The 22589-nt window shown below is 43.2% G+C and overlaps 1 protein-coding gene across 1 annotated transcript in view; it reads right to left on the reverse strand.

Moving 5' to 3' along the window:
- Nucleotides 1–22589, reverse strand: part of CHN2 (chimerin 2) — a 202247-nt gene that overhangs the window by 120175 nt on the left and 59483 nt on the right. Inside the window, exon 2 of the mRNA XM_064167115.1 lies at nt 1260–1298. Within this exon, the coding sequence (XP_064023185.1) occupies nt 1260–1298 (39 nt within the window). The remainder of the gene's footprint in view (nt 1–1259; nt 1299–22589) is intronic.

Raw genomic sequence — 22589 nt, forward strand, 5'->3', positions numbered from 1 at the left:
TTCCCTTTGAAAAAATGCCAGCCATGCTGAGGCAGAATGTCATCCTCAGGTAACAGAGAGAAGGCAGCAAGACAGCTAAATGTGCAAATAAGCAGAGTGAACAAGTTGGATTCCAGTCTTTAAACTGTACACACATGTATCTACTGTGATCCTTGCCTTTTGGTAATAGCACTGTGCTGGATTTCAAGTTGCCACAGTAAAAGAGACAACTTTTGCTTAGGATAGTTTTGTATCTGCAAGGAAAAAAAGAAAAGAAGAAAAAAAAAACTCCCAAACCTCCAAACCCAAAGCTACAGCTCCAGTAAAGGTTTAAAACAAAAAAAAAGGATCACATTTAAAAGCTATCATTAATAAGGCTTTAAAAGTTAATATTTTGTCTTAGATCTAGGCTACTTTGTTAGTCAGTACATTTGGAACAAAGCAATAAGAGCATAAAATATGCACTGCTGCACTGCACCCTGTAAGTGCAGACAGCAAGGTTCAAAGAACTGATAATGGTGTCTCCAACTTCTAAACCACCACTTCAAAAATCAGCTTCTACTGCTAAAGATCAAAAATACTATTATCTTAAAGTGATTTGGCGACCCATATCAAAAGACAAGTATAATCAGGTCTGACCTTTAGTAAACATACAAAGCATTAACCTCTACCTCTGGAATCTTTCCTGAAAAATCTCAGCAGAGTAACCATGAAATCCAGGATTTGCACACTTGAAAGGTGACCCAGAGGGTTCATACTCACTGCTGTCTACAGCTACCTGAAGGGAGGTTGTAGACAGGTGGGGATTGGTTTCTTCTCTCAGACAACCAGCAACAGAACAAGGGGACACAGTCTCAAGTTGCACAATCAGGAGAGGTCTAGGCTGCATGTTAGGAGGAAGTTGTTGCCAGAGAGAAAGATTGGCATTGGAATGGGCTGCCCAGGGAGGTGGTGGAGTCACCATCCCTGGAGGTGATCAAGAAAAGCCTGGATGAGGCACTTAGTGCCATGGTCTGGTTGACTGGCTAGGGCTGGGTGCTAGGTTGGACTGGATGATCTTGGAGGCCTCTTTCAACCTGGTTCATTCTATGATTCTATGATAACCCTGCTGGACTTGCTCCATGGGGAAAAAAGAAGAGCTCAGACTTCTTTGCTGTCCCATAGGGTGATTTCTACAAACACCTAGTACATGTAAGTCTTTTATCCTAAACTAAGGGAAAAGACCTAACAGTGACACCTCAGTAAGGTACTAAGATTAATCAAATTTCGCATATACTCACAGTATGATTTCCATATTGGAGGCTGGTATTCTTCAGCATCTAAAACAGAAACAAAAAGAGGACAAGATATCAGTCAATTGGCCACTGAGTCAAGCTCTCAGCATGCATTTTTCTGCTGAGAGCCCTCAGCTTGTCAGCACAATTCGTATTTCTTTCCCAAGAGAGAAGCTAGCTCATTTACAGTGCAGTTTCTTATGTGAGAGAAGAATTTAAATTTCAGCTGTTTGTGGATCCAGTCTGCTTTTTCCAAATACAACAGGAATTAATTTCTTATCAATTTGCATATAGCTACCTGACTCACCAGCATTTAAAAAAATAATTAACTAGCAGTTAAGTACATTACTTATTTACTTTGCATGATAAGCTGACAAATCACTGTTGGTTTTCAACAAGGCTTCTAAACCCACTATTAAGATTTTAGAACAAGCATTGATGAATGCCTGGAGGAAAAGGGTCTGGGGGTGTTGGTGGACATCCAGCTGAATATGAGCCAGCAGTGTGCCCAGGTGGCCAAGAAGGCCAACAGCATCCTGGCCTGGATCAGCAATGGTGTGACCAGCAGGAGTAGGGAGGTGATCATGCCCCTGTACTCAGCACTTGTGAGACCACACCTCGAGTACTCTGTCCAGTTTTGGTCACCACAGTGCAGAAGAGACAATGAGGTGCTGGAGCAGGTGCAGAAAAGGGCAACGAGGCTGGGGAGAGGTCTGGCAAACATCAGCTACGAGGAGTGGATGAGAGAGCTGGGGGTGTTTAGTCTGGAGAAGAAGAGGCTGAGAGGGGACCTTATTGCCCTCTACAATTACCTAAAAGAAGGCTGTAGTGAGGCTGGAGATGGTCTCTTCTCCCAAATTCCTAATGATAGGACAAGAGGAAATAGCCTCAAGTTGCATCAGGGGAGGTTTAGGTTGGATGTTGGGAGGAAGTTCTTTACTGAGCAGGTGGTCAGGCACTGGCTCAGGCTGCCCAGAGAGGTGGTGGAGTCACCATCCCTGGAGGGGTTTAAAAAGAGTGGATGTAGTGCTTGAGGTGATGGTCTAGTGATGAAGGTTGGACTGGATGATGCTGGTGGTCCTTTCCAACCACAGCGATTCACAGTGATGAGATGTTGTGCTGAAGGATTTGGTTTAGTCGAGGACTTGTCAGTGTGAAGCTAATGATTGGACTTGGTGAGCTTGAAGGGCTTTTCCAGTCTAAGAAATTCTGTGACTGTGAATCACACACATCTTAGCTAAAAGGATACACAGCTCAGGCTGGACTCCAACACACAGATCCAACAGTTCCAAACCCAAGAGTCAATTACACTTCTTGAATCCAGTAGAATATGTAACTGGTATATTTTCCAAAAACTGTATCAGCAATAATAAATGCTTAGAAAAGGAAAACTGCAAACCCTACAGTTGGAAGCATACAACAATTACCCTTATTGACTGCAGGGGCACAAAAAGAGTTGGTATCTTCTGCTAGCTTCTCTGTTACACAGTGTTGCTGGAGACTTTATTTTGGTTGTTTGTGTTTTTTTTTTTTTTTTTTTTTTTTTCCAGAATGAGCAAAAAGTGTTTAAAGCTGTGCTCTAGGAGCAAAGAAGTCTTCCAGAGGCTGCAGACTTCACAGAGAGAGTGATTGGCATTGGAATGGGCTGCCCAGGGAGGTGGTGGAGTCACTGTCCCTGGAGGTGTTCAAGCCAAGCCTGGATGAGGCACTTGGTGCCATGGTCTAGTTGAGTGGATAGGGCTGGGTGCTAGGTTGGCCTGGATGATCTTGGAGGTCTCTCCCAACCTGGCTGATTCTATGGTATAAGCTTGAAGAGCCTGAGCTGCACTCCCACACTACCCTGTGTTAAGTGCCCAGCAAGCAAAGGGCTCTCCAGGCTGGGAGGCAAAGAGGCACAACTGGAGGGCACAGTCCCACTCACAGCACAGCGAGGTGTTCAGCTTTCTGCCAGAAAGGCTGTTTGCTTCAACATCCAGAAACCCTGGCAGAGGCCAAGCTTGAGCAGCAAGAGTCAAGCAAGTTACCACACAACCAGCCACAAAGGGTGAGGTACAGGCTACTAGTTTAGCTCTCAACTGCCATGTTGCCAAACACTTTGAAGAGTCATTTACAAGAGGTGTGTCATTACCCTCCTAATGCTGTGAAAGTTAATTAAGGTGTTTGGTATTTACTGAACTTCTACTTAAGTTATGCTAATAGAATTCAATTACAGTCACATAGCTCACGTTCCTTGTCTATTTATATACACAGAGCCACTTTAAATATATCTCTGCACAACTTTGTTTACTAGAAATGGTAATCATTAACTACCATCTGCCGCTTTTCAGTCTATTGTTTCATTAAGGGATAAATCTAGCAGTGAGCACAGTTACTGACTGCTTGGAATAGTATCCTCAGCCAGCTTGCAGATACATTGATCAGGAAGCCCATTCAATTCTAGTTTCAACTGTATCTACTTTGCCATTCTGGCAACATTCAAAACACTCCCAGGCTATCAGACTTCTACCATGCTGTGGCAATTCAAGAGTAATTAGCTGGCAAGTTCATTATACAGAAGGATTATTTTAAATTATATGAAGCTATTCATGAGACCAGAGAAACTTATTCATGCAAGAGCTGACTAATTTTTTCTCATCTCACATTATAATGGTGATGCATTGCTCTTTCTTCCTATACATCTGCTGCTCCTCATATAGTTTGCCATAACACCATAATGTTGTGTACTGAACTCCTGCATCATACTTCTGCACTATTGCAAGAGAATTTCTGGACTTGCTTGCTCATTTTATATATTTTTCCAATGGGAGAAACATTGAGATAATGCACATTGCTGATTACCTACACTTGTGATTTCAGAAAGGGAAATAAAGTGTGAGAAACAATGAAAAAAAAAGTAGATCAGTTGTTGTTTTCATCTTCCAGATTAAAAAAGGACAGTGAAAGCTGATCTGTAAGTGGCCTTAAAGTGCTTCATTAGCTTGAGGCAAGCTGATAGTGTGGAAACAGTGCACCCTAGGTGAACAACAATCATCCAGGAGACAAGCATAAACCAGAACTTTCAGTGATGATGTTTGATTTGTCATGGTTATGAATCTTTCAGCACAGGAAAGAGCTGACAGAACCATTCTGCAAGAGCTAAAGCAATTCCTTAGGGCAGCACACTCATAAGAAAACCATGGGTCACCAGCTCCACGTTTGCCCTTATGAGGTACTCCTGTATCCTCTGTCATCCCTTCAGCTTCTAAAACATGGGGAAGAAAACTCCATATAGGTGGTAATATGAATACCTTTTATTGTCAAGCTATCATGCATGACATTTGATGGCATCCATTTGTAGGGAAATAAAGAGCAATTAATTTAAACACAATCTCAAGACAGAGGTGATGCTTAAGGGCCAGGAAGATATTTAATGAATATAGACCTCGTGCTCCCTTTGTGGGAGGAGACCACTGGCCCCTCTCTAGATATCATAGACTGTATCATAGACTGTATCATAGAATCAACCAGGTTGGAAGAGACCTCCAAGATCATCCAGCCCAACCAATCCCCCAGCCCTATCCAGTCAACCAGACCATGGCACTAAGTGCCTCATCCAGTCTTTTCTTGAACACATCCAGGGAGGGTGCCTCCACCACCTCCCTGGGCAGCCCATTCCAATGGGTAATCAAGAAGGGCAGTCTCAATGAACTGTCACTGAGAGATGGTTGTGAGTAAGCCATGACTGGGTGACAGTTCCAGACAGGTTCCTGAAATGTATGTATATGGGCCATATACAACCATTCCATTCAGCTGCTGTCATGGAACAACACAGCCTTTGAATCGTAGAATCACCCAGGTTGGAAGAGACCTCCAAGCTCATCCAGTCCAACCTAGCACCCAGCCCTATTCAGTCAACTAGACCATGGCACCGAGTGCCTCATCCAGTCTTTTCTTGAAGACCTTAAGGGGCAGAAGAAGAATCACCACATCTGAGTCACCAGAGGAATATACTGACTCTTCTCCTCATCAGGTAAGGTTTTAGGACTCCCATCTTGGGTGAACAGATTAAACTAGACTTTGACCCTTATTAAGTCAGGGGTTCAAATGGGACAAATCCTTCCTAAGCAGACTAAACAAGTATTATTTATAATTTGTTTGCTTTTGGGGATTTCTGTTCTGCTTTTTAAATTAATATTCTCTTACCATAAGGTACCTCTGCTAATCATATCATGCTCCAGCCTCCATCTTAACACAGCATGCTCACAGAAATTGCCAGTAGCTTGGGTGGATGCAGTAGCATGACACCTCAACTTCCACAGTTTCTGCCTTCAATTTTGCATATATGGTCTCACCAAAGACAACAGACTTTGGATTTCATAGAATCATAGAATTGATCAGTTGGAAGAGACCTCCAAGATCATCCAGGCCAATCTAGCACCCAGCCCTATCCAGTCAACTAGACCATGGCACTAAGTGCCTCATCCAGGCTTTTCTTCAACACCTCCAGTGATTGTGACTTCACCACCTCCCTGGGCAGCTCATTCCAATGTCAATCACTCTCTCTGCCAACAATTTCCTCCTAACATGCAGCCTAGACCTGCCCTGGCACAACTTGAGACTGTGTCCCCTTGTTCTGATCCTGGTTGCCTGGCAGAAGAGACCAACCTCCACCTGGCTACAACCTCCCTTCAGGTAGTTGTAGACAGCAATGAGGTCTGCCCTGAGCCTCCTCTTCTCCAGGCTGCACACCCCCAGCTCCCTCAGCCTCTCCTCATAGGGTTTGTGTTCCAGGCCCCTCGCCAGCGTTGTCACCCTTTTCTGGACATGTTCCAGCACCTCAACATCTCTCTTGAATTGAGGAGCCCAGAACTGGACACAGCACTGAAGGTGTGGCCTGAGCAGTGTTTGAGCCACTTAACAAAAAAGATCAGTCAGCACAGGAACAAGTGACAATGCCTCTATGCTGACTTCTTAGTTAATGGTATTTCTAACATGAACTTTGGCTCATAATGCTTATCACAACTGTGACTGGCAGTACATGAGAAAGGTTCACTGAGGTGTTCCTAGACGATAAGACAGGGTCTTTCCTCTTGCTGTTTTCTTGAAGGGTTCACACTTTCAGCAGAGACTTCTTACATAAATTCAGAAAGTGACCCAGCTAAGGCTGAAAGCAGTTGTCACAGGAGAAACTTAGAGCACAAGATGAATATCAGTTCTAAAAAAAAATCAACACAACTCTGTTGCACCTTTCTGACTCAAGAGAGACCCACTGCAATTCTTGTCCACTTTAGGTGTGTTTTAATTGTTTTGAAGCTTACCAATACTCTATCAGAAATTACCTTAGCAAAGCCAGAAAACCCAACGAATACTCACTGGACAGACTAGAACTGGCAAAAGAAGCCTGAAAGACTTTCACAAATAATATCACAGGCAACACTGTTACCTGCAAGCTTTGAAACACAGCTCTTGAGAAGGTTAATATTTATTAGCTCTAAAACAGTAACTAGGAGTTAGTTGTATGCTAAGCAGAAAGGCAAGAGGAATGTGAGCACTGTCTCTTGGGGAACATCACCAGAAGGTTTGGCACTGCATGTGCAATTGACAGAGAACTTGCCAAACCAAAAGTGACACTGGAATTGGAAGGTGGGAGCTTTGCTCTTCACAGAGTAGAGAGGATGGAAAGCATTTTCAGAAGAAAAATATTTTCCCAAAGCTGATGCAGTACTGTAAAAGCTAAGTGCAAAAAGACTCAAGTGAAAAAGGAGTTCAGCAAAGTTGGCGAAGCTTTAAGCGGCCAGATAAAAAGTTAAACACAAACAACCAAAGGAAGTTATGTAGTTTTAAAGAAACATGGAGACAGAAGACAGTGGCTCTGTAAATAATGGGTGCTAAATTAATGCATTACTCAGACTCATTCTTAAGCAACTTCTGAGAAATGGGCTCATGTTAATTATACAGCAAGTGGAGCTGCCCCTGGACTTTAAACCTTGCTCTTTACTGAGCACAAACCCTATGAGAAGAGGCTGAGGGAGCTGGGGGTGTGCAGCCTGCAGAAGAGGAGGCTCAGGGCAGACCTCATTGCTGTCTACAACTACCTGAAGGGAGGCTGTAGCCAGGTGGGGTTGGTCTCTTCTGCCAGGCAACCACCAATAGAACAAGGAGACACAGTCTCAAGTTGTGCCGGGGGAAGTATAGGCTGGATGTTAGGAGGAAGTTGTTGTCAGAGAGAGTGATTGGCATTGGAATGGGCTGCCCAGGGAGGTGGTGGAGGCACCGTCCCTTGAGGTCTTCAAGAAAAGACTGGATGAGGCACTTAGTGCCATGGTCTGGTTGACTGGCTAGGGCTGGGGGATAGGTTGGACTGGCTAAGCTTGGAGGTCTCTTCCAACCTGGTTGATTCTATGATTCTATGATTCATGGCTCTGTACCAAAGGTGACACCTTTCTCCAGGTAGTTGTGAAAGACACTGGAACGGCTGATAGGGTTTTTATTACTTCCTTGTACTTTGTGAAGATGGTGATGTAATGCCAATGCTTGTGGATTTGTGCTGCCACCATTGAGACTGACCCATCTGGCAGAGGTCTAACAAGATATCAGCTAAGCTAAAACTTTGATTCTTCTGACTACCAAGACTGGTAATGCACTGGAAGAAGAAACTGTTTTACAGGAAATATGACAGATTACATCACATGAATCAAATATTTCTAACTTAGAAATGGAACAGCAACAAATACCCATCCTGTAGCTACACACCATGCTCAGTTCCAGATATTCTCAAACTACTAATGTTTCCTGTGACAGTAAAGAGTTGTGTGTTACAAAATTAGCTGCTTGCTTGCCCACGGGAAACGTGGTCAAGGCACTCACAGGTCAGTGTGATCAAAGGCAAAGCCACATGGACTCCAGACAATTCAATGTGAATTGTGCCAGAGACCTTTATTGATCATTCAGCTCTCAATATCTCCCCTCAGGGCCACAAGGCACACGTCTACACATTAGCATAATTAGTCAAGGACAACCCACTCCATCAGCATACACCACACCTTGTTTTCCTCATTAACAAGGTGTCCATTATCTGTCCTTTCTGAGATAAGGTAGCCAGCAGCTGGTGGGAACCGAGGTCAGCATCTGCCTGTTATTATCCATCTTCACTTTGCATACCCACAGTTATGCAGAATAGTAGCAGGACAGCTACCAGAGGAGGCACTGACATTCTTTGCTAATTTCTTCACAGCCTCTGTGAAAGAGGACAAAAGATTTCTTTTTTCCATCTGTCTCTCTTTTATCCTTACTGAAGGATTATAAAAAGTATTCTGCAGTTCACCTTGGAAGAACTGCCTTAGACAGAATTTTCTGACACCATTGTCTCAATTCAGACCAAGTCTAATTTCTGCCACCAAGTCTCAAGTTCAGACTTCCTTTCCAGTAACAACTCATTTTAAAACCATGACCTATATGTTCAGGAAAAAGCACTTGTGTGTGAGGATGAGCCAATGTGGATGCTGATGGCTTACTGGCAGTGTGCAGATAAATGATTCAGCAGATGAACAAGTTTTCATCTTCTGTTAGTATTTTCAGGACCCAGTCTAATAATTATTAATATTTTAATTCCTTTTGCATATTTCCATTAAAGATGTGCTTCACAGTTTCACCACAGACACTTTCATAGTTATAGCTTTGTTTCCAAAACATTAAGGTAGCATGTGTTACTAAATACAGGTTTTTTATATGTAACTAGATATATAACAGTAGCATGTAACTGTTGAGTAAAGAGCTGTGTGAAAGAGGAACTTTGTACTCTTCAGAAATGTTTTTCTTTCCACTTTTTTTTCTTCTTCCTTTTTTTTTTTTTTTTTTTTCTTCATGCAGTCAGAATTATATTACACTCTACAATGGTTCTACACTTTGGCCACAACAATCCAAGCAGCACTACAGGCTGGGGACACAGTGGCTGGTGAACACCCACAAAGAAGGGGACCGGGGGGATGCTGGTAGATAGTAGCTGAACATGAGCCAGCAGTGTGCCCAGGTGGGCAGGAGAGCCAATGGCATCCTGGCCTGGATCAGGAGCAGTGTGGCCAGCAGGACAAGGGAGGTTATTCTGCTCCTGTGCTCAGCACTGGTCAGGCCACACCTTGAGTGCTGTGTCCAGTTTTGGGCTCCTCAATTCAAGATAGATGTTGAGGTACTGGAATGTATCCAGAGAAGGGCAACAAAGCTGGTGAGGGGCCTGGAGCACAGCCCTGTGAGGAGAGGCTGAGAGAGCTGGGGGTGTGCAGCCTGCAGAAGAGGAGGCTCAGGGGTGACCTATTGCTTACTACAACTACCTAAAGGGAGGCTGTAGTCAGGTGGGGTTGGTCTCTTCTGTCAGGCAACCAGCAACAGAACAAGGGGACACAGTCTCAAGTTGTGCCAGGGAGGTCTAGGCTGGATGTTAGGAGGAAGTTGTTGACAGAGAGAGTGATTGGCATTAGAATGAGCTGCCCAGGGAGGTGGTGGAGTCACTGTGCCTGGAGGTGTTGAAGAAAAGCCTGGATGAGGCACTCAGTGTCATGGTCTAGTTGACTGGCTAGGGCTGGGTGCTAGGTTGGACTGGATGATCTGGATGATTCCAATGCCAGTCACTCTTTCTGGCAAGAACTTCCTCCTAACATCCAGCCTAGACCTCCCCTGGCACAACTTGAGACTGTGTCCCCTTGTTCTGTTGCTGGTTGCCTGGGAGAAGAGCCCAACCCCACCTGGCTACAGCCTCCCTTCAGGTAGTGGTAGACAGCAATGAGGTCTGCCCTGAGCCTCCTCTTCTGCAGGCTAAACCATCCCAATGTTTCATTCAGACCACAAAGTTGCCAGTAGAGGAGCCAGCAGTTGCCAGCTTTATGGCTGAACTTTCCTGTCATCAGTACATGGACAGATAAATATGGAATGAGACTTCAAGCCTTTGTTTTCATAAGGCACTTCAACTTTCAGCATAAGGCACAGAAACAGAAATGATCAAATTGTTTATTTGCAACTCAGTCTGTAATTGGTGTATTAATTCAGATGATGGGGGGAAAAAAGGATTGGAAAGAAAAAGATTGGGGGGAAAAAAAAGGAAAACCAAGAAAAGAAAAAGGAATTAAAACAATCTGCAGTAGTATGTAATTTAAAATGTCAGAAAAGGCTCACAGAAGGGGTGGAGCTCTCTCTCACACAGCAATTATACTGAAACAGTAAGCTTTTAATAACCACAATACAAATTGACAGCTATTTTGTATCTTTTGCTTTTACCTACCATAAACGTGCTATTACAAGCCACTGCTGTGAACCCACAGCTCGTTCAGTCTGTCCTAGGGACCAGCCTTTCCAAATTGTGCTCTCTCTCCCCCTTTTGTTTCAGATTTCAAAACAGAGTCTTTCCACTCATAGACAGATGGTCAGTCCATGGATAGTTTTGTTTAATGCACATGTCTGTTTTACTAAAATGAAGAATAAAAACTGGGCAAACAGGTAAATTTAATAATTTAGAAGAGATAGCAAGTATCAAATAAAAGGCAGCCAAGAAATAAGTGGATTACTACTGACCTAGTCAAAAGAATCACAGGATGTCTGAATTATTTGAATCCACAGCTAAACTTGGGGAATAAGAGCTTAAGGAGTCATGTTCTGCATTTGGTGAGTGGTGTTTAGCCTTTCATGACCACTCCATGGGAGCGATATCCCATTTGGGTAATAATCTGCCTTTCTATTCTGCACAGACTTAAAGAGAATTCAAAGCACTGAAATCATAGTGCAAAATTTGAAAGCAGAAAGAAGAAATAAGCAGAGGTCTCAATAGCTATAGGAGACATGGGGAATGGAAGGGTGTTTGGACACTTCCACTTTTACACTGTACAATGTGGAAGCAGAGAGAATGAATAAGCAGAGATCTCAATAGCTATAGGAGACATGGAAAATGGAAGGGTATTTGTACACTTCCACTTTTACACTGTGAGGGGCCTGGAGCACAAACCCTACGAGGAGAGGCTGAGGGAGCTGGGGGTGTGCAGCCTGCAGAAGAGGAGGCTCAGGGGTGACCTCATTGCTGTCTACAACTACCTGAAGAGAGATTGTAGCCAGGTGGAGGTTGGTCTCTTCTGCCAGGCAACCAGCAATAGAACAAGGGGACACAGCCTCAAGTTGTGCCAGCGGAGGTCTAGGCTGGATATTAGGAGGAAGTTCTTGCCAGAGAGTGATTTGCCACTAGAATGAGCTGCCCAGGGAGGTGGTGGAGTCACCATCCCTGGAGGTGTTGAAGCAAAGCCTGGCTGAGGCACTTTAGTGCCATGGTCTAGTTGACTGCCTAGGGCTGGGTGCCAGGTTGGACTGGAGGATCTTGGAGGTCTCTTCCAACCTGGTTGATTCTAAGAAACTGTTCTAAGGAAGCAGAAGGAATAAGCAGAGGTCTCAATAGCTATAGGAGACATGGGAAATGGAAGGGTATTTGTACCCCTCCACTTTTACACTGTACTATTCTCTTGTTTTGGAGACTAGTCTTTCTTACAGATACTGTGTGGGACTCCAAACCAGTACTAAACAGGCTCTTCCAGAGCAAATTCAGGAAAAAAAAAAGAGGATTAAGTTGATGCAAATATTTCCAAGGCTGTAAATATTTCCTGGAGCATCTTTAAAACCTAAGAATGCAGAAGGATATTAATATTGCCTAGTACTAGGCAGGTGGGTCCTTTTTAGTACTGAATCACACTGAATTTGTTTGACCTTTGATGGCATCTATGAATTAGAAGCTTTGAAACCTTTTGTTCACAGAGCAAAAAAGAATATCCTCACGTAAGCAATTAACTGTCTCATATCTGGAAAGGCAGACAATAAAAGAAATAAATCACCAACTATCTCCTCCATACTTGATTGCCAAAAATATGTTTAAATTAATAGCTGCTATTAAATTTAACCTGGTGTCATGGTAGGCCTGATAGGCCTATCCATGTCCTGGCTTGCCCAGGCATGTTTGTCTGCTCTCCCTCCTTCCACTGTGGAGAGAAGCAACAGCAGGAAGGAGGACAAAGAACCTGGAGCCTCTGAGTCTAAGGACTCTGGCTTGTCCAGACATGTTCCCCTGCTCCCCCCTCCTTCTATGCTGGGGGAAGCAACCACAGGAAAGGAAAATGAAAGTGCTGGCTTCACCTAATATGGCCAAGCTTGGAAAAGTACCATTCTGATTGGCTAATCTATGCCCAAAGGCTCATTAGTCTCAGGCTGCATTGATAAAAAGGGATGAGCAGGTAGCATGATGTGCTCTGCTGCCTCATCGTGTCCTGAAACTGCCTGGAAACTCCACTGCCTTGACTCTACCAGGAACAGGCTCTAAATGCCTGCACAGCCAGCGTGGCATTGTGCCAGGACTGCACATCACACCCTGCTCCTGCCTGCCCCTCTGCAAGGCTTCTGCTGAATCGGGAATCAAGAGAAACCAGGTCAGACACTATGCTGTAAACTCCCAGCTTGCTGAGAAACGAGCCTGAGAAACTCCAAAGCCTCTAATGGCTTTGAGACCACCGACAGCAATCCCTCCACATGCTTTGGGTACTGTCTGATAATAGTTTGTGAGTAAATACATTAGCTTCTTGTAATTCACTAATTGCCTTCTGCCATAAGCAGAAAAGAGCCTCCTATGTCCATCTAGTGGACAGTGCTAGGCAAGGTTATGGAACAGGTCATCTTGAGTGCCATCACAAAGCACTTACAGGATGACCAAGGGATCAGGCCCAGCCAGCATGGGTTTAGGAAGGGCAGGTCCTGCCTGACCAACCTGATCTCCTTTTGTCTACTTGATTGGACAGGGCTGGGTGATAAGTTGGACTGGATGAGCTTGGAGGTCTCTTCCAACCTGTTTGATTCTACGATTAAACACAAGAATCTTCTCTTCCAGTATGTTTGCATTTGCCAATTTAAGAAATAAGTGCTCTAGTTTTGCCTATTCCCTGTGTGCATACATTTCCAAACTATCTGTTTTGAATCTTGTGAATAAGTTTTCTGGTGAGATTTAATGTTGAAAAACAGTTTTCATAGTTAGTAACAATCTTTGTCTGGATATCAAAATTAATACAGATTATTAGAATTATAGAATCATAGAATCAGTCAGAGCTGGAAGGGACCACAAAGATCATCTAGTTCCAACCCCCCTGCCATGGGCAGGGACACCCTACCCTAGATCAGGCTGACCACAGTCTCATCCAGCCTGGCCTTAAACACCTTCAGGAATGGGGCCTCAACCACCTCCCTGAGCAACCCATTCCAGGCTCTCACCACTCTCATGCTGAACAACTTCCTCCTCACATCCAGTCTGAATCTCCCCATCTCCAGCTTTGTTCCATTCCCCCCAGTCCTGTCACTCCCTGAGAGCCTAAAAAGTCCCTTCCCAGCTTTTTTGTAGGCCCCCTTCAGATCCTGGAAGGCCACAAGAAGGTCACCTGGGAGCCTTTACTAATTCTGCATCATCTGTCACACCTGGTCACTAAGAATTATACCACAATGCTTATAACCATTCTCTATTTTAACACTGAACTCAATGTAATTCAAATACAACATAGCTATTTCCACGGGTTTAGTCTATAAACCAGAGGCATCAAGACATCAAAATGGCACAATTAGGACTTTGCCTGACTGGGAGATTAACATTCTTTGGTAGGAATAATCACATGACATAGATTAAATTACATCACATTAGCAGACTTCCTATCTTACACAGATACAGCTTCCAGTGAGCATTCAGTTCCTGGCTAAAAATCAAGACCAGATAATCAGTTGGCATGTATGAGGACAGCTCTACTTAAGTAATTTTATCACTCTGGCAATGTATTTCCAGACATTTACTCACTGTATCCTAAAAACCCCTCCCTTCAAACCACTAGCCAGAGATCCCTAGACTCAGCAAAGCAGTCCAGGCATTGTATGAAGAAGCATATGACTGGAGTAACTGCAATAATGCCCCAAAAATGGCATTAAAAGGATAACCATGAAGCAGTTCAATTAGAGCATTTATGTTGCAGTAGTGTCAGCACATTCCTTCTTCCAGAAATGCACTCATACATTGACATGATGCCCATTTATCCAGCTTGTCAGAGGAGCCAGCATGTTCCCTGAAAACTTATTAACCTCTGGCAAAATCCAACTCATTGCTTTTGGTAAGTCAGGTATTTCTGACATGTGCCATTTTATCATCTCTCTAAGCAAAGACACAAGTGTTTGCTTTTGACTATTCAAGGGCATGAGGCAGTCCTAGTCCTGCAGCTGACTGCGGAGGCTGTTTTCAGAAATCAAAGAACCAGAGAATCATAGAATCAACCAGGTTGGAAGAGATCTCCAAGATCATCGAGTCCAACCTAGAAATTAGCCATGCAGATAGTTGATGATTTGCAGGCTTGGGATCACTTGATGATGATAAATATGATGACATTTCTTGTTAACAATAAATAGAATCAACCAGGTTGGAAGAGACCTCCAAGATCATCCAGGCCAACCTAGCACCCAGCCCTATCCCATCAACTAGACCATGGCACTAAAGTGCCTCATCCAGGCTTTGCTTCAACACCTCCAGGGACGGCGACTCCACCACCTCCCTGGGCAGCCCATTCCAATGCCAATCACTCTCTCTGCCAACAACTTCCTCCTAACATCCAGCCTAGACCTCCCCCAGCACAACTTGAGACTGTGTCCCCTTGTTCTGTTGCTGGTTGCCTGACAGAAGAGACCAACCCCACCTGGCTACAGCCTCCCTTCAGGGAGTTGTGGACAGCAACGAGGTCACCTCTGAGCCTTCTCTTCTCCAGATCTCATGTTGAGTTGAAACCTTCTGTGTTCCAGTTTGTGACCATTGCTCCGTGTCTTATTGCTGCCAACCACCAAAAAGCCACTTGACACCTAAAGATCCTGATACCCTACTGTGGGAATTTTACAGGTGCATGTAACACAAAACCAACTGTATTGAAGTGTCTTAGAAGACATGAAACTTAATTTATATAAAGTAATTTTTTTTTCCTCAAAATTGAAGACAGCAATTCCCACCTTAAAAATGTGTTTTACTTCTGTACAATCAGGGAGAGGCTGGTGGGGGTTACATAAATAAATTATAAAGGAAGGAGAAAACACAATTTTTCTCTGTAACTTTTCTGGAGTCGTTTTTCACCTTTAAATCACACAGAGGATTTGTTTCTTACCCTACTATAAGCCCAGTTGTGTTGCAGATACACTCATAAAACATTCAGGTCTTTACTTAAAAGCTCATCCATCAAATCTTTGATAATCAAATCAGTACAGTAAGAAAAAGAAAAAAAATAGTAGTCCCCTCCCTTGGAGTTATCTTTAAAGACATACACCAATGGCACAAGTTTGAACAAAGCCTCTAAGTCACCCCACTAAAACACTTGGTGTAAATCAGTTAATTATGAATAAGGCACAACAATATTTAATATGATACATGGTACAGGAAAAAAAGATGCAATATTCATTAAAAAATGAGCACATAAATATGCCTGCTATGAGCTTCTGTGCCAGTTTGAAGCTAGCTAGAATGTTTTGGTGAGAAGAATTAGACTATAGGCTGTGAAAAGGAAACAGTGGTGATGTCTACTGCAATCAAAGGCTTGCTGAGATGGATAAGAACACAAACATAGATAAGGGAGTCTCTCTCTGGGCTTTGGGTTGAACTTCTCTCTCTCACCTAACCTGCCATCGGTGTGACTAATCCATCTGCTTCCTAACTCCCTTGGCTGACCCTCCCAACTTCCCTTGAACATAAGGCAAGATCCGGGGTAAGGTAGAGGGGTGGGGAGGAAGGTGGAAGAGTGGTTGGGAGTTCCTCTTGAGGACTCAGGTTTCTGGGAGGGTTGCTGTGTTTCTGTAAATACAAAGCTTCATTCAATTTCCAGAGCTGCTGAGTCTAGTCTGGGTGATTTTCCTAAGTGTGGGGGGGCAGGGAACACCCAAACCATCACACCTTCTAGCAGTGAACTAATAACCAATATTCAATTCAATATCAGCAAGCAAGAATACGTTCTATTGTAATCTCCAATGATAAAGTTTAAATATCTAGATAGTCCTTTTTTTTTCTTCTTTTTTTGTGGGCCAAAACCAGCAACAGATCTTTATGATCCAGCATAGACTTTAAACAGCAAATGAATCAGAATTCTTTAAATGCCATGACATAATCACGGGCTTGACAATGAAACATCATCAGTAACTTTGTAGATGACACCAAGCTAGGAGCAGGTGTTGATGTGATGGAGGGTAGGAGAGCCCTGCAGAGGGACCTGGACAGGCTGGATGGGTGGGCAGAGGCCAATGGGATGAGATTTAACAAGATCAAGTGCAGAGTTCTGCACTTTGGCCACAACAACCCCAAGCAGCACTACAGGTTGGACAGAGTGGCTGGAGAGCAGCCAGGAAGAAAGGGACCTGAGGGTACTGGTCAGGCCTTGAGTCCTGTGTCTATTTCTGGGCTCCTCAGTTCAAGACAGATGTTGAGGTACTGGAAGGTGTCCAGAGAAGGGCAGCAAGGCTGGTGAGGGGCCTGGAGCACAGCCCTGTGAGGAGAGGCTGAGGGAGCTGGGGGTGTGCAGCCTGCAGAAGAGGAGGCTCAGGGGGGACTTCATTGCAGTCTATAACTACCTGAAGGGAGGCTGTAGCCAGGTGGGGTTGGTCTCTTCTGTCAGGCAACCAGCAATAGAACAAGGGGACACAGCCTCAGGTTGTGCTGGGGGAGGTCTAGGCTGGATGTTAGGAGGAAGTTGTTGGCAGAGAGAGTGATTGGCATTGGAATGGGCTGCCCAGGGAGGTGATGGAGTCACTGTCCCTGGAGGTGTTCAAGAAAAGATGGAATGAGGCACTTAGTGCCATGGTCTAGTCTAATGGCTAAGGCTGGGTGCTAGGTTGACCTGGATGATCTTAGAGGTCTCTTCTAACCTGGTTGATTCTATGATTCTAAGACCAAAGGTTTGTAACTAATGACTTTGACAGTCAGCTGCCTTACAAGCCATCCTAAATGAAGTTGAGTTTTTACCAAGTTTTTGTTCCATTCCATCAATATGTTTTGATGGTCAAAGACAGCCAGGTAGTAACTGTGTCAGCTTCATGCACCAGGATATATATATATATATATATGTTCAACAATTATAGCTATATAAACTATATATATTCAACATATATAAGCTATATATACTCAACATATATATATATAAAGCTATATATATTCAACAATTACAAAATGTACATTTATGTGCAATTTTTACTTCTTGTGCTTGTTATTTTCAAGGATAGTTAAAGGTAAAGTGGGCTGAAAGAGTAAATATGCCTGCTTATGACAGCAGAAAATACATACGAATATTAAAAAAGCCCACATCTCAAAAACCAAGACTTAAATTCAATTTGTAAGATAAAAGCTACCCAGACCATTTACTGTTGCCATCTGATAGTATTCAGTGTTGCTTGAAATTCATTAATATGCTAGGTAATGGTAAGTACAGCGCATGTATACAAAATTAATTCCATTAATTTCTACATTAGAAAAACCTACTGCAAGAGGAGAAGAATAATTATAAGGCAGTCTTACCTATCTGTGTAAAAGGCACAGCAAACCCAATCTAAACCTCTGGAGAATAATTATCCCATGAGACTCCCACCTCCTGGGAGTGCCCATTATTGTGTTAGGAGAACATAAAACTGACAGCTATTCAGAAAGACCTTCAGAGCAATTTCAGCTCAGCTCTACTGCTTATCTTACCTTGTCATCTTTTTAGAATATCTACAAGCTTCCAGCTAACTTACCAATATTAGATTTTATTTTTACAAGCAAGGAATAAATGCTTCTTCTACAGCACATACTTAGCCTAATAGACCAAATGTTGGGGGAAAAAATGCTTATGCACCTTAAATAAAAGGCTATTCATATTTAAATGGTTTCCATAGGGTAATAATTTCATTTAGATCTGCCTACTAACTGCTGATTGCCCAGGCAGATTAGGTGAAACTCCAAATGAGAGAGAAGCAAGGCATTTTATTATCATTAAATATTCCCATTATGGCAGCATTTGGAACCTCAAATCAGGTTTGGTGTTATGTCCAACTGCTAACAAGTACCATTTCAAAACAAGACACAGCAGTTGCTGACCTAAAAGTGCTTGTGATTATAGTGTGTGCCAAGCATCCAACAGATAAAAGCAAAAGGGATGGAAAAGCAAAAGGGTAAGAGGAGGGCTCTCCGTGTCAGCCCTAAGTACCAGTCACAGCTTCCTCCCCTATTAAGAGAATCATTTCATCTAAATGCAGTGCAAAGATAGCTACAAAACAGAAGAAGGTAGTGTTAAAAGCAAACAAAAAAGAATTAAGAAGCACAGAGCACCACACATACACACTAGGGATAGGTTTGGCTGATTTATTATTACATTAGGAAGCTCTGCTTATAAAAGTTGAGGAAAAAATGGTGAAGATTTAGTTCCTTCTGAATGCATGAGAAAAAAACAACTTCAGTACATTTACAACTCTTTTTTATTGAAGTGACACATAAATAATAAAATTATCCTGTATCAAGGGTTTGTAATAACTTATTTCTACTGAAGAATGAATTATTCAAAAGCAAACTCCAGCTCACCCTGAGCATATCCTTCCCTGCATGAGGTGCACCAGAGAGCAGCACCTGACTTCACCAGGTTTTCAAAGACATGCCTATACCATACTGTTTGGCAGTTGCATTTCAGTGCATCACAATTCACTTACGCTGCTGCTGTGCAAAGTCTGGTCCAGAGTCCCCAAATGGTAAACATTTTCCATACAGAAATGCTTCTCTGAAACTAATTTATTGTGTGGAAGCACAGCAGTTCCTCTCAGCTTCTTACTCAACAGGGTCCAAAACTCAGTCCCCACAGGAGGCCAGATTTCAGAGCAGCCATGTATATCTGATGAGGTCCATGAGGCATACAATGAGTGCTATTAAACAGTGACATTCAGGAGAATGCCAAGTTCTGCTGCAGACAATTTATGATGACATAACCCTTGGCTAAAAGGAGCTGTGAAATGTGAGCTTCTCTCTAATGACCCAGCAGTCTTGTGCAAAATCACCAAGTAAAGAAACAACATGAGATGTGCTTCATGATGATTAGCTGCAAATCACACCTCCCCAAGAAATGCATTGCAGCCACTTTCAATATAACAGGAGAGCCTCCTGCAAATGCTAACTTCAAAACACCCACTTGAAAACACTCCAAAGATTTGGAAGAGATGACTGATTAGGTGCCAATGGGGTTTGATGCCAGCTCTGGAGAAAGCCTTTGCAGCTCTTATGATTTCTCTTAGAACAGATTCAACTTTAAATCTCAGTGTCCTTCAAAGTGCAGGTGTCTTTCTGCACCAGTTAGAGCCAGGATTTCAGAGCTGTGCCCTGATTGCTCCTGCTACTGTACAGAAGTGTTAGTCTAGCAGGCATACTACATTTTGCATATCCTGCATGGGTTGTACTACACTCCTACACCACTTATTCTGCATTTAAATGACTATCTTTATTGTCTTCTGAACAATAGATGGTAAATACTTGTGGGATTTACTGTAAAAGTGGCACAAAATATGTATAAGCTTTAAAAAAGTGAGGGCAAGTGAGAATAAAGTAGCATAATCAATACTAAAGAAACAACTTCAGGGAGGTAAAAGAATGAATGCAGCCTCCAACTGCATAAGACCTCCATGATATTACAAGTCAATAAAAAAATTCATATCAGAGTGCCAAACTTTGATTTATAAGGCTTACAATTGTTCCATTGATTTCAGCACAGAGGGAGTGATTTATTTCAGCCAAAGAGCTGTCCAGAATTGTATATAAGCATCTTGAGCTCAGAAATCCCAGTGGCCATGGTGTTAATGACAGATGGTTCTCACACTCCTCTTGGTAAACTCAGTACAAGGGCCATGAGGATGCTCAGAGGGCTGGAGCAGCTCTGCTATGAGGACAGACAGAAAGAGTTGGGGCTGTTCAGTCTGCAGAAGAGGAGGCTCCCAGGTGACCTTCTTGTGGTCTTCCAGGATCTGCAGGGGGCCTACAAAAAAGCTGGGGAGGGACTTTTTAGGCTCGCAGAGAGTGACAGGACTGGGGGGAATGGAGCAAAGCTGGAGGTGGGGAGATTCAGACTGGATGTGAGGAGGGAGTTGTTCAGCATGAGAGTGGTGAGAGGCTGGAATGGGTTGCTCAGGGAGGTGGTTGAGGCCCCATGGCTGGAGGTATTTAAGGCCAGGCTGGATAAGGCTGTGGCCAGCCTGATCTAGGGTAGGGTGTCCCTGTCTATGGCAGGGGGCTTTGAACTAGATGATCCTTGTGGTCCCTTCCAACTCTGACTGATCCTATGATTCTATGACTGCAATATACACTTTACTTCACAAAAAGGTATCAAGCCCTGACCAAACACTGTCAGATTTAAAATTGGATAAGTTGCAGTGGCTAACATCCTGATTTATCATTAAAAGTCCACTTGGGTCCATTTTTTTCCTGAATACATTTATATATATTTAGCAGCATAAACAGATAGTCATCAAGATTCAAACTTTACTTTTACAGGTGTGATCTGTGTATTCTGTATCTCACACACTCACTACAATTCTTTCAATCATTTCAGGTTTCAGTGGACTTTTCATAGACAGTGTATGGAAGAGTCAGTAAGTTTTCTTCCCTCTTTGGATTGATTTCCAAAATAAATGTTGTGGTTTGTAATTTTTTTTATTCAGAGTTTCAGAAGTCCAGCTAGACAGAAGACAAATCAGTGGCCCAGCTCAGGAATGTCTCAGGAGAGAACACTATGACATCTAGAAATGACAAAGGATGGGTTTGTAGTTAAAGGACCACGCTGCAACTTCAGACATTAAGTGTAACTTCTAACTCTTCAAAATGCTCCCTGTGTTATTCCCCATCCATGTAAAAGAGAAGAAACACAGCTGTTCCCTCAGCCTCTCTGAGCTTTGGGATGGAGCCTTCCACAGCAGCAGAACTCCAGTTCAAATCTGGCCCTTGCACATCATTGTAAAATGAGCCACAAAGACTTCTGCTGCCTCACACATAACAGAGCATGTGTCAAGAATAAGTGGTTCTCCACACTAGCACTAAGCAAGAGCAAGGTAGAAAGAGAATGTGACAGAAGTAAATGAATCTAGTCTTCAGCACCAAGTTCAGTACAATAAATGTTCCTAATCCCAACACAAGCAGTCTTGTAGTACTGCACTGCCCTACCTAAGGCACATAAGTCAATGGTAGCTGTGGAAAGCATCAATGAAGAGGGGTATGGGAAAGAAACTTGCTGTCACATTAAGAGTCAAAATGAGGTTCCAATTTCCTTCAGCATTTCCAGAGACCTCTATAGCTGGCAGCAGAAGCTGAATTCTCTCACCAACAACCTGTAGAGTGTACACGTAGAAGGAGATCAAGAAGCATCCTGAGTGGCTGTGCACATACCTGGTCTCCCAAAAAGCAATGGCTCCACACCTGCCCCACACCCAGGGAGCTAAGCAAGAGAAAAGGAAAGCAAGAAAAGAGGTTGCCTTGGTTTCCTGCTCACACCATGGGCTCTGTGAGAAGAGCCACTCACCCTTGCAGGCCAGCAGAGCATGGGCAGAGCTCAGCCACAGCACAGTGCCAGAGAATCTGCTGGATCACACCTGCATCTACAGCTACCCTCTAACCAAGCTTTTTGGTGTGGTTTCTGCACCCTCACACTACTTGTTCCAGCCAAAAAGCACAGGTCATGTCAGACAAATCCACTGCTGAATATTTATCCTGGTGACTGTTTACTTAGTTACTTTAAGTAGAGCAGTGAGGTCTTGGTGGGCACCACTGCCTCTTGGGCTCATTCCATGAAGTGCTTTGTGGGCTCTCACCACCTTCTTCTGAGAGCTTTCAGTTCTGACCACTGAGGTGAGTATTCTCAGCTGGCATCTTCACTACATCAAACAGTTATTATCACTCTGAGCACTCTTTTCATTAGCCAAATATTTCTCTTCACTCTTTTAAGCTGAAACCACCATTCCTACTTAATGGAATAGCAATTAACTTGAAATACTTGCCTTTTTTACTGCAATGCATCACTCTCTCATAGTCTGATATGCTAATAAAAGTTGTATGCTAACACAATGTATAAAATATAACCTCTGATTTTGAACTAAACCAAAATTTATTGGCTCCAACACTGCAACACAGATCTGTGCAATGAATATTAATGTGCTAACTTAGGCAGCATAGTCTTAGATGTTGTTGGGGAAGTAAATCAGAGCAGAGCAGATCATATGGTGAACTGGAAGTTTCTGTTTCAATAGCATTTCAGTTATACTCAAATATGAATGCAGCTCCAGACTGAAAAG

Source organism: Pogoniulus pusillus, chromosome 28 (genome assembly GCF_015220805.1).
Source record: "Pogoniulus pusillus isolate bPogPus1 chromosome 28, bPogPus1.pri, whole genome shotgun sequence".
NCBI lineage: Eukaryota > Metazoa > Chordata > Aves > Piciformes > Lybiidae > Pogoniulus > Pogoniulus pusillus.